This window comes from Vipera berus (genome assembly GCF_964194415.1).
Source record: "Vipera berus genome assembly, chromosome: 2".
Taxonomy (NCBI): Eukaryota; Metazoa; Chordata; class Lepidosauria; order Squamata; family Viperidae; genus Vipera; species Vipera berus.
In genome coordinates this window covers 30,016,828-30,029,218 of record NC_138203.1, presented here as the reverse complement: position 1 = coordinate 30,029,218, position 12,391 = coordinate 30,016,828, and the positions used below count along the sequence as shown (strand labels likewise).

The following is a 12,391-nucleotide window of genomic DNA, read 5'->3' as shown; positions in this document are numbered from 1 at the left end:
CAGACAAATGTGATCCTTGGCCTAAAAAGATGGTACATACCGTACTTAAGTGCCCTGTTTGCCAAAAATGTGGAATGTTGAAAAACTTGTATTTCCTTGGATTAGGTGGATTGAGGAGAAAGGGTTCTTCAGAGAACCATTTTCTGAAGATAACCAAAGTACATAGCCCAAAAAACATTGTGCTCTAAGCACTCTGTACCTTATTGCCCTGAACTACAAGTGGAAGGTTTCTAATTGGGATGATTCTGAAAAGCAAAGGAATATTCAGAGATTTGGCTGTCCAAAGCCCATAGATCCACAGATACCCTGTCCTTGATAGTGGGGATCACCATGCTATGGTGTCTTTTTTAATGAATGTAAAAAAACATTGACAACACAGACTCTTTTGTAATATACTAGCGGGTAGTATGTTTCTTTCTGCTCTTACAAAAACATTTTCCTTTTTTTAGTGCATTGACTACACCAAATACATGTATCAGTTGTTTTGACCCTCTTGAAAGAGGATTGATGGCTACATGTTAACAAAGAAAGTAGCTGTCATTAATCTGCAGACATTGAATAAACATCTATTACTAGAAAATATTGGGTGGCATATATTTGACTGACTTTTTGATGTGCAAGTGCATTTCTGGAATCTAAAGAGCTGATCTGAACATGTGGTCTAATTGATTTGACTTTAAATTTGCAAACTTATCAGATGTTCAAGAAATATGAGATTTAAATTGTTTCAGTTTTTATATAACTTCTTGGTTACTGTTTTGGATGGATGGATCTGAGGATATGAGCATATGATACTCTCAATCCTGGTAAGTGGGTCCCCATAACAAATTACATACGGGATCTTAAATCTCTCCTTCCAACCCTGGAGTTAGGCTGGCAGACAGATATGTATCTCCCATCCTTATCTGTTCATAGCGGGACAGAGCCAGCCCTATGAACTCAACAGGTAGCAGAAGCTGGGCAAATCAGGGTAAACTGAGCACCGGCTGGAAAACATCTATTGTGAAATTGTTGTATTTTCCTACTCTAATTGCAGTACAAGCCTTTTCTGTTCCATTTCTTTTGCATCTGCTGCTTCCTTTTATCAGGGGTGTCAAATTTGCAATGTCATGTGACGTGTCATGATGTATCGTGACTTTTTCCCCATTGCCAGCAATGGGGTGGGCGTGGTTTCGGCCCAGGGGCCAGAAATTTGACACCCATTTTAGGGGACTGTGATTAGTAGTACTGAAACATGGGACTTATTCTAAAATAAGGATTGCAATTGAGGCTCATAACAATTGTAGACTATCAAGTATTTTAGACATCGCTATTATCTTTAACCACCTGCACACTGAAAGCTTCACTTGCAATTTGTTTTATATAAGGGTACAGAACTCAGAACTAAGTCCCCAGAGATGAGCTAAAACTATCACCATCCAATAAATCTTAATACTAAACAAGCACAAAACAAGAAACAAAATATTGGGAACCAGTAACTTAAGATCCTAATATTATCCAAAGGCTACACATTACATCTTAAGATATATTAATATATGGCATATAATAAATGAATTAGACATATGTAAAATAGGCTATTTTCTAGCTTATTGGAGATGTTCCAGAGACACTAGGACTTTGTTGCCATATTATTATAAGAATACAAACATGAGTTGCTTAATGTGCAGATAAATTATTTGTAGGATAATGATGAGAAAAAGTCTGAGCAAAAAAAGAAGAGCCCTATTGTCAGCCTAAATAGGAGGACATTACTTCCCTACCTCTGATATAGAGTCAGCTAGCTAGGGAATTCTGGGACTTGAAGTCCACACATCTACAAGTTCCTATGGTTGAGAAACACTATACCAAAGGTAAACAAAATCCTCAAGCTTTCTTTCATCCAGTACCACAAACCTGCAATAGTTCTATAAACAAGCAGATGTGACCTCTTCCCAGTTGCCTCTCTCCAGCTAAGATACAGAATAATACAATGAATCGAAATAACCACCTGTGGCAAATCTGGCTATATTTGGCCAGAAGTGTGTCAAGTTTATTTTGAAGAAAAAAATACATTTTATAACCTAACTGCCATCCATGCACAAAATTATTCCTAGCTCTCATAGATTCAGACTATTATGAAGAATTAACACTTTATTGAAACAACACTGAATGAACAATACAGGATATGCTATTAATTTTTACAAAGGTACATCAACAAAGTTTGTTGCAAGTATTGGCAGCATCTTCTTTTCTTCCATATTAACACTCTTCTCTTTTCCTTCTTTTCTCACTCAAATCTTTCTCTTCTAATTTGTCCTTCAACATCCTTTGTTTTCTTCTCTCATTCTTTATGTAGAATTGTAGACAAATAAAATGTTTGTCTATTGTTTTGTCATATTGCTTATTTATGAGAAATCTAAAATGGGACTGAGAAAGACTGCTCAGAATAAGAACAGTAGGAAAAATAATTTAAAACAGCAATGCTTCTATTGCTGAGGGAGTCATTTTTGTCCTCTCTTATCCCAGTTATTATTTTTGTTTTTATGCTATTTACTACTGTGACTTTTTATATTTTTATCAGTTTTATTTGGGCTATTGTATGTTGCTCAGTTTCTTTTGGGGATGTTGTTGTTGTTGTTAGCTGCGAAGTCGTGTCCGACCCATCGCGACCCCATGGACAACGTTCCTCCAGGCCTTCCTGTCCCCTACCATCTTCTGGAGTCCATTTAAGCTCACGCCTACTGCTTCAGTGACTCCATCCAGCCACCTCATTCTCTGTCATCCCCTTCTCTTGCCCTCAAACTTTCCCAGCATTAGGCTCTTCTCCAGTGAGTCCTTCCTTCTCATTAGGTGGCCAAAGTATTTGAGTTTTAGCTTCAGGATCTGGCCTTCTAAAGAGCAGTCAGGGTTGATCTCCTCTAGGACTGACCGGTTTGATCGCCTTGCAGTCCAAGGGACTCGCAGGAGTCTTCTCCAGCACCAGAGTTCAAAGGCCTCAATTCTTTGGCGCTCAGCCTTTCTTATGGTCCAACTTTCACTGCCATACATTGCAACTGGGAAGACCATGGCCTTGACTATATGCACTTTTGTTGACAGGGTGATGTCTCTGTTTTTTAGTGTGCTGTCTATATTTGTCATGGCTTTCCTCCCGAGGAGCAAGCGTCTTTTAATTTCTTGGCTACAGTCCCCATCTGCAGTGATCTTTGGGGATGTGGATGACTATATATAATTACTAAGCCTGTGGTTTGAACGACTGGCTTTGTCATAGGAATGTATGGTTTGCCTTCTGAGACACTATACAAATACCTGATTTATTGGTGGTTTATAAATTTCACTTGCCTGTTGTCCTGGCTCATTCTTTCTGTTTTGGTGCCCTGTCTGAACTCTTCACCAGGCTACAATTGACTGGGAGAGAATTGGCTAGAAAATGAAACTATGCTCCTGGCTAAGAATTGCTCACTGGCACTTTTCCAAAAATCATTCTAATTTGGCTTGGCAAAAGTTTCTCTTTTTTTCTGCCTGGGTTTCCTTCTCACAAACTTTCTCTCTCAAGACATCCTGTGGAGCTTCTTGGCTGCTATTTTTCAAGAAAAGTAAAACTCAAAGGGGCTGTTGCTTCTTTACTCAAGCACCCTGTTGAAAGTAATCTTAAAATTTTGCAAATAATTTTAGTACAGTATACCACTACGGAATGAAATATGATCAACTCTCCCAATTGTTTTGTTTTGTTCCAATGCTAGGAACTTTTGTGTTCATGAAGTAGTTCATTAGTTTGCTTGCAATATTCCACAAGTGCTGATCGTAAGTGTGGCCACTGGGGAAAAAACAAACTATGGCAAATTGGATCACAAATCCATCTATTTTAGTTAAGCAACAGGTAAGAGTTTTTTCTCACACTCCCTGGACGTGGCAGATGTTGAACCCAGCACCTTTTGCATGTATTCGCTTACAGCTCAGCAAGTTCCAGGACACACAGCAAACTGTTACCTGGTATATTTTTATTTTAATTTGCCTTTTAATTAAACTTGTGTAGTGTTCATGATGGCATACATGTTAGGGAAACTGGGTCACAATTTTGCATTTCTTCACAGAATGCCACAGGAAACTATACAAGACATGACATGTATGCATTCATATAAAATTACTGAAAAGGGTTTCCCAACTTTGGCAACTTTAAGATTCAAGGATATGAAATCCCAGAATGACATAATGAAGTTTAACTCAAATATTTTTTTCTATATTTAAGAAAGAGAAGTCAAATACATATTTACTGGAATAATATATGCATATGTTTGTGTCTTTTTTAATGCACATTTTAATATCTTTGGTTTTTTGTTCATTTCTATACATTTTTTTCAGTTTTGTATTTTAATTTTTTGAATAAAATAAAAAAATAATAAAGAAAAATTTCTGCCTATGCATATAGTTAATTAGAAGCTGGACAGTCCCATATAACTGGATTCTTGCATTGAAGAGAAGATTGGACTCAACAGCCCTTTTCCGTTCAATGTTTGTATGCTTCTATCCTCCAAGCATCCCTTAAACGATGCCAACCATTCTACAATACACAGGTCTAATAAGATAAATAATATAGAGGTGACTGTGGAATGGAATGGGGAAGCAATGCCTGTCATTTTTTCTTGTCTAATGGAGATAAATTTCTGGGATAATAATTAACTGGAAAAAGCATAATATATATTTAGAAAAAAACCAATTGTTATAAAGCTTTTTCAAGCTAGATATTTAAAAACAATGATTGAGGAAGGGAAGAGATAGGGGCAAAAATCTACTGAAGAGGAATGCTTGCTTATTTGTCCACATTTATTTGGATGTAATGAGAAATAACCACTCTTGCACTTTAATTCTTAAAAATATTTAACTATTATGGTTGCTTTTAATGGTTAAGGTAAAAGAGGGTGTTGCAGCTTTTCTAATAGCATGGGTTGTGGTGATTCTTGTGATCAATATGAAAGAAAGCATTTTATTCAAACTTACTGCATTAATTTAGTAAAATGTACTAATTTTTTCCAAACATTAGCCCCATCAATTTTCTATCAGCATCTTTTTGTCTGCTATTCCTCTAGTCCAGGGGTAGGCAACCTCGGCTTTTATAACTCATGGACTTCATCTCCCAGAATTCCTGAGCCAATTCTGGGAGTTGAAGTCCATGAGTCATAAAAGAGCCGAGGTTGCATACTCCTGTTCCAGCCAGACATGTCAAACTCACGACGTCATGTGACGTCGCACGTGTCGTAGCTTTTTCCCCATTGCTGGCAATGGGGTGGGTGTGGTTTTGTGATGCGTCTGGCCCGCGGGCTGGCAGTTTGACACTCGTGGTCTAGCCCAAATACATTCTCTTCAGGGAAAGGTTTCCCTTCTTTGGAAGCTTGTTTAAATTTAAGAAAAAAAACACAATATCATCATACACCACACAGTTTGTAGAGAAGCCTAGTCCCTTTGTCCATGATGGTTGAGGACATTTGGGAAAGGCTGTGTTGTAGGAGAGGAAAAATGATTATTGCTAAATTTTTATTAGAGGTTTTAATATATCTTGAGACATTGTAAAGATTAACTCTAAGTCCTTTCAACAGTTCCAAGAAGGCTTCACACCCACTTGCACTACTCAGGTGAACCTGGAGACACAGATAAGCCTCCAGGTTGCTTTAAGACTCGCTAAAAGAATGCAAATTAGCAGCTGTCTGCAGGAGTAAATCTTTCTATTCCCGACCATCCACTCAGAGCTAAAGAAGCTTCTTGGATGAGAAGCAAAACGTCTTCAAAGAAAAACAAGTAAGTCCAGTTACCTCATGAAAAAAGCATCTTTGGGATAACTATGACATGGATGGCTGAGAATCTCCATAGATGATTAACTATAAGATTAATATTCATCAGATGAGTATGTATTTGCCAAAATAGTAACCAACCAGATGTAAACAAGTATGCCCAGGATCACATGTAACCACTTTATCATGGATACATTCTTAATTGAGCTCCAGATGGCGCCCGACCTCCGCTCCTTCCGACGCGATCTGAAAACGCATTTTTTTGAACAAGCCGGCTTGGCCTGATGGGGGATGGGTTGGGTTTTTTATTGTTCTTAATATTTGTATTTATTGTTTTTACCTTGGGCATTATGTTTAATTCCTTTTAACTTTTGTATTTTTGTATTTTATACATTTGCCCTGTTCACCGTCCTGAGTCCTTCGGGAGAAGGGCGGTATATAAATAAAATTATTATTATTATTATTATTATTATTATTATTATTATTATTATTATTATTATTATTATTATTATTAATTAAGGTAGGCCAGGGGTTGAATAGAAAACTGTTAATACTAATTATGAACACATACCATTTTATTACTTTGTCACAGCTAAATTCAACAATTCTTCAACTCTGAAGCCATATCTCAAGGCAAATATAATATTATGAACTTAACCAATCTGTTTCCTTCTTTCTCAAGCCAGTTTTTTACACGGTGATTATCCTGCTCTCTTTAATATTCCCTTGCCTGGTAATCCAGGACCTGAACCACATGGAGTTTGCTCTGGCACTGCCTTAAAATCCAAAGCTATGTTTGCCTTCTGTTGGCTCTTTTGGAAGATTCTTCTTTGGTTTCAGCTGCATCAGGCTCCTTCCTGGTTCTTCTCTAGGCCATGGATCATCTGGCACATCTGCTCCACTTTCCCGCCTTCTTATCTGTTGAAGGTTCTTTAAAACCTACAGTCTGAGTTAGCTTATAGTGATTCTAAGGAGTTTTACACACACACACACACACACACACACACACACACACTTTCTCTGCAAGCATTTAAGACAGTTGACAGTCAAAAACTTTACCTTTGAAAATCATGTGTAATTTTTTTGTTCTTTCTTCCACAATTCTGCAGCTTATCTTCTATGTAAAAAGGCCCATAATAAAAGCATAGAAAGGCAGGTGATAGGCTACAATGAGTTCTTGGCACAATGACAAAGAACATGGAACAGGCTGGCTTCAGTTCCCATGAGGAACACATATTATAGCAAAAAGAAATTTCTTTACATTGGAATAGCAGTGTGTGAGGAGGAAAATATCCCGTGCTTAGGAAATTGAACCCAGTTTCAACTCTGGAAAAGCATCTATCTCTTCACCCAGTACTTTTGTTTTAATGTAATATCCTTGGATTCTGTATTGCTGATCACATCATAATTGAAAAGAAGCATTTTGGAAGTTGTTTCTGTGACTTTGAGCCTGTGTCCATGGGAAATAATTGAGTATGTCAGGATCTGATGAGTCCTTCAGGACAGCAGGATAGAGTTCTTTAGATTTCAAAAAGAGAATAAAAACGTTTTGATAAAATGTGCTATGAAGGCTGAAATGTAGTGATTATTTTGTTATTCAAATCTAAAAATGTACAAAAGCTTAATGTTATGGCTCTTTTAACACACCTACCATGTAAAATTACAATATTTTTCTTTAGATTCAACACTGTGCACAAATATTGCTAAGTAAAAAAACCCCACGGTATCATGATTCTGTGTGAAGTCTGAGATGAAAATGAGAATTATAATTTTGAAAACTGGTAAAAAACATTTAAAATCCCAAACAGACTTTCCTAACAAAGAGTCTTTTTTAATTTTCATGATAGTATTTTAAGATGGTCTCCTAGGTGACATCTTTTGCCAAAGAACTCATAGTTTTACTAAGTACATAATCCTTTACTCAATAAAAATGCTTTTTGGTTTGGCTTACGACCTAAAAAGTTTTGGAGCATGTCCATCCCATCTAATGAGCCTCCAGGCTTCAAGATAAGATTTTTGTATTTCATTCCAGCCTAAAACAATAAAAATAAAATGAGAAGGTTAACGTTTATATGAATTTTCTAAATGTACAAAAAGTAAAGAAAAAGGAAATCTGCCTGCATGGCAACAGTTTGTAGCTCTCTCATGATTCTATTCTATTCTATTCTATTCTATTCTATTCTATTCTATTCTATTCTATTCTATTCTATTCTATTCTATTCTATTCTATTCTACTCTACTCTACTCTACTCTACTCTACTCTACTCTACTCTACTCTACTCTACTCCATTCTCATTCTATTCTTATACAAGCTATTTTTTTCTACTGCAATCCAGAATGCCATTCCACAATGTGACTGGCATGGACATGATGAAGTCTCCCATGCTCATAAGTTTCCAGGTGACAAGATAATCTTTTAAAAGCATCTTATACTGACAAAGAAGATCAATGGACATTTGGCTGTCTGAGAAGAACAAATGAATGTTTTTATCACAGTCTCATTTTGTGACCACGTTTTATACTTAGCAGAGTTCACAGTGCACAGAAATCTCTCCTGATCATTTATTACAAAAAATTACCTGGCACTCAGTCAATCTCTGCCTCTACTTCCCCAGGGTTCTCTGTTACATAATTATGGGAATATGCTTTGTGTTTCTATAATCCTTTTGGAAGATTGTTTTCCTTTGGCATGTTTTCATAGTCAGGGATTGTTGCAATAAAAAAATCCAAAACTATGGCACCTAAAAAAATCTAACAGATTTAACAGTATAAAATTTCATAGACAAGTCCCTGCTTCACTAAGGCAGATTGTTATCTTCTATTGGCAGTGTATATTTATTCATCTTTGCCAGCTGAAAGTTTTAACCGCAAGATGTTATGAGGAAGAGGGAAGCTTTATATGATTACATATACTGAGCCCTGTCTTTGTGGCTGGGCACGGGGTAGAATCTATCCCAGAAACCCACACATTAACATGATTACCTATCTTGAAACCTCAGTAGCTAAGATAAAGGGTTTGTCACTATAGTCAACCTATACTATACTATACTGTACTATACTGTACTATACTATACTATACTATACTATACTATACTATACTATACTATACTATACTATACTATACTATACTATACTATACTATACTATACTATACTATACTATACTATACTGTGGATTCAGCAGCAGGCTTTACTACCCAATGATAGTCTTTCATGAAGGGAGGGGCATGAAAGGAAGCTAATGGGTTTGGGTATTTTCCTTAATAGTACATCTCCATTGCATTCCCAGTATCTTTCCACTACATATACAAATATCTGAAAGTGTTCTTCCATTCATCCAAACCTTGGAAATCGCTTTCATGTGGTATTTTGCTGTTATCTACCTTCCTCTGAAGACTAACCCATTTGAAATAATAGAAAATACTTGTAGCTCAGGTTTTAGAGTTTGGCAGTGGTTTGCTCTCCAAGCTTATTTCAATTTAGTTTCTGAACATTTCATTACCAGACTAGGTAACATCATCAGCAGATTTTCTTGTCTTATTCCTCTTTAGCTTATATATGTCTTGTGCCAGTGGCAAACAAGATATATATGAGCTAAAGAAGAATAAGACAAGAAAATATTGCTGATGATGTTACCTAGTCTGGTAACGAAATGTTCAGAAACGAAAATGAAACAAGCTTGGAGAACAAATCATTGCCAAAAAGTAACCTATTTTACAGATAATTTTCATACCAGTCCTGAATATTCCTGGAGGCATCTAATGGCGATAAAGATAAGATTCCATATAACTGGTAAAATTCAATTCATACTCAAGCTTCATGAAGATAGCTGGGCGTGAAATAATGAAATTATTATAATAGCCCTATTACTGGTTTTCCAATATATCACTGATACTTTGCAAATTAGCTCAACAGTTTTATCCATAATTATGACCTTGGTAGTCCTCTTTTAGCTAAACCAAACATTACTTGGTGGAGCAGTGGGCTAATGCCTCCTTAAGTAACACCAGCTGCCTGCAATTAGTGCAGGTTCGCATCCCACCAGGCTCAAGGTTGACTCAGCCTTCCATCCTTCCGAGGTAGGTAAAATGAGGACCCAGATTGTTGGGGGCAATTAAGCTGACTTTGTAATAATGCCGCTTGGGGTGTGTGTGAAAGCCCTAATAAGCAGGCATATACATAGAATGAAGGCTACTGCTAAGCTTGTAAGCCGCCCTGAGTCTTCGGAGAAGGGCGGGATATAAATGGAATTAAAATAAATAAAAATAAAAATAAAATACTTCTATTTCTCCATGACTCCTTCTGCTTTTCTGGCGGTACTAGAATTTACCTATTGCCTCATGTATTAGTAGAATCTAGTCCTTCCAGCTCTTCAAGAAATCTTTAAAGATTTGTCTATTATTCCTCCATTATTTTCCTTTAGCATTTTCTCTTTCTCATCTGTCTAAACTTCTAAATCTTCAGTTCTGTTTCAGTTATTTTCCATCTGGCACTATACATACCGAATTTCATAAGAAGCCAAGAAAGCTAATAAAGATATTTTATTAGTATTACTTACAGGAACTACTGTTTATTTAAATATATAGTTCATCAGGACTGAGCAGCTCTCACAATTAAAACAATAAAAAAGTAAAGCATATTAAATTTTAATCAAATATTAAAATATCTCAATATAAACTTTATGATTTATTATAAAAGTAAGGCCTTGGAACAAACATAACAGCAAATGCATGGCTTTAATAAAAATGCCAAGATTGTCTTTAGCTATTTTATATTAAACAAGCCAGATGCAATCTTGAAATAGACAAAATATGTTTTGTTAATTCCTTTCTGCTATCATATTGTCTTCCTATACTTAGAAACGGGTGGGGATGAAAAGGATAAGCAAGAATAAAACTAGCTTCTTACCTTGGGGTTCATTATCCCTTCACATTTAAAGCAACTGTAAAAAATATCCATAGAAAACACTTCACTCCACAGGTATCCATAATATTGACCATCATACCCACTTGCCAAATGACCAAAGGTAGCTGGCATATTTGTACCTTAAAAGAAACAAGTAATAATTCTGTACAGCTTGTGTGAAATAAAACACCACAGAGAACAATCTGAAGATGTTTAATTATGTTACTGAAATTCTTATTATGTTTCAGACTGGCTAGAATCAATGTACATATTGACAAGAATGCCATGTGCATCTGGAAATACAGTATATCCTCTTTATGTTCTATGGCTTGAAGCTCACTGAACTGAATCCAAACATGCCTTAAACTTAAAGCATTTTCATCTGAGGTTTTCTCAGTCTAAACTATTTTATAAGCATTGTGTTCTTTTAAAAAAAGAATGCCATTATGTATTTATCAACAAGCACACTTCTCTTGATTAGTGACAAGGAGTAGATAAAAGTTTTGAATTTCCATACCAGGAGTTGCAGGTATGCCCAAAATTTCTTCACAGAATTTGGCATATTCTTCAGCAGGATCAGCAGAAGACTGTGTATGAAGAGACTGATCAACCTTGCTCAAAACAATCTGACGAAGAGTCAGAAGACCTAGTTAAATAAGAACACCAAAAGGAATATCAGTAGATTTTGTTTTTATAACTGTAACTATGAAAGCTGCTCTGGGTTCAGTATCTAGCATCTCAAGTCAAGGTTAGCAGAGAATCTTCCCTGTAGTCATTTAGAGGTGCTACCAGTTACCTTTGATCATTCTGAAGTAGGTTGAACAACTTTGTTTCAATGTAAGGTAGCGTTCTACGATTCCAAGTTAAGCATTTCTTTGGGATTCAATAATGCATTCAGTGCTCATTAAACTCTTTTACTATCTAAGTATAATGCAAATCACAGCAGATAACCTTGACTGATCTTGAAAAAGCTAAGCTAGCCTGGTTTTTAGATGGGAAACTACTAGGGGAATCCAAGATTAGCCTGGAAAGTAAGACATTCAGGAATGGTAAACTACCGTATATACTTGAGTATAAGCCGAATTTTTCAGCCCACTTTTTGGGCTGAAAAACTCCACTTCGGCTTATACTCCAGTCAACAACAACAAAAAAAAAGAACTTCTACCCCCGTTTGGAGAGCTGCTGCTTTCATCAAACATGAACGAAGGCAGCAGCTCTCCAAACGGGCTGCGGCGGTTTGGAGAGCTGCGCGCGCAGCTCCGCCGCCACCTCTGCAAGCCTCCGCTAAGAGAATGGGGCGGTGGAAGCTTGCCACCCATTTTCTCGGCGAAGACTTGTTTCGGGGGATCCAGCCTCTGTCACCCCCTTCTCTCAGCTGGGCAGCTGAGAGAAAGGGGCGGCAGAAGCTGCATCCCCCGAAAGAAGTCTTCGTCGCTGAGACAATGGGCGGCAAGCTTCCCCACCCCACACTTCGCGGAGCGCTCCAACGCCTTGTTCTCTCGTCTCACGGAGACTTGTTTCGGGGGATCCAGCCTCTGTCACCCCCTTCTCTCAGCTGGGCAGCTGAGAGAAAGGGGCGGCAGAAGCTGCATCCCCCGAAAGAAGTCTTCGTCGCTGAGACAATGGGCGGCAAGCTTCCCCACCCCACACTTCGCGGAGCGCTCCAACGCCTTGTTCTCTCGTCTCACGGAGACTTGTTTCGGGGGATCCAGCCTCTGTCACCCC

At 37.3% G+C, this 12,391-nt stretch overlaps 1 protein-coding gene across 5 annotated transcripts in view; it reads right to left on the bottom strand.

Moving 5' to 3' along the window:
• Nucleotides 1-6,279: 6,279 nt before the first annotated feature.
• Nucleotides 6,280-12,391, bottom strand: part of NLN (neurolysin) — a 43,422-nt gene continuing 37,310 nt past the window's right edge. For 3 of the 5 annotated variants that reach the window (XM_081321728.1, XM_081321732.1, XM_081321731.1), the window contains 4 exons: nucleotides 11,184-11,312; nucleotides 10,670-10,806; nucleotides 7,717-7,795; nucleotides 6,280-7,280 (listed from right to left, as the gene is read on the bottom strand). In XM_081321728.1, the coding sequence (XP_081177854.1) occupies nucleotides 7,165-7,280; nucleotides 7,717-7,795; nucleotides 10,670-10,806; nucleotides 11,184-11,312 (461 nt within the window). In that variant the 3' untranslated portion in view covers nucleotides 6,280-7,164. Of the gene's footprint in view, nucleotides 7,796-9,520; nucleotides 9,591-10,669; nucleotides 10,807-11,183; nucleotides 11,313-12,391 lie in introns of those variants that run through there. The other 2 variants (XM_081321729.1, XM_081321730.1) reach the window with 2 other exon arrangements.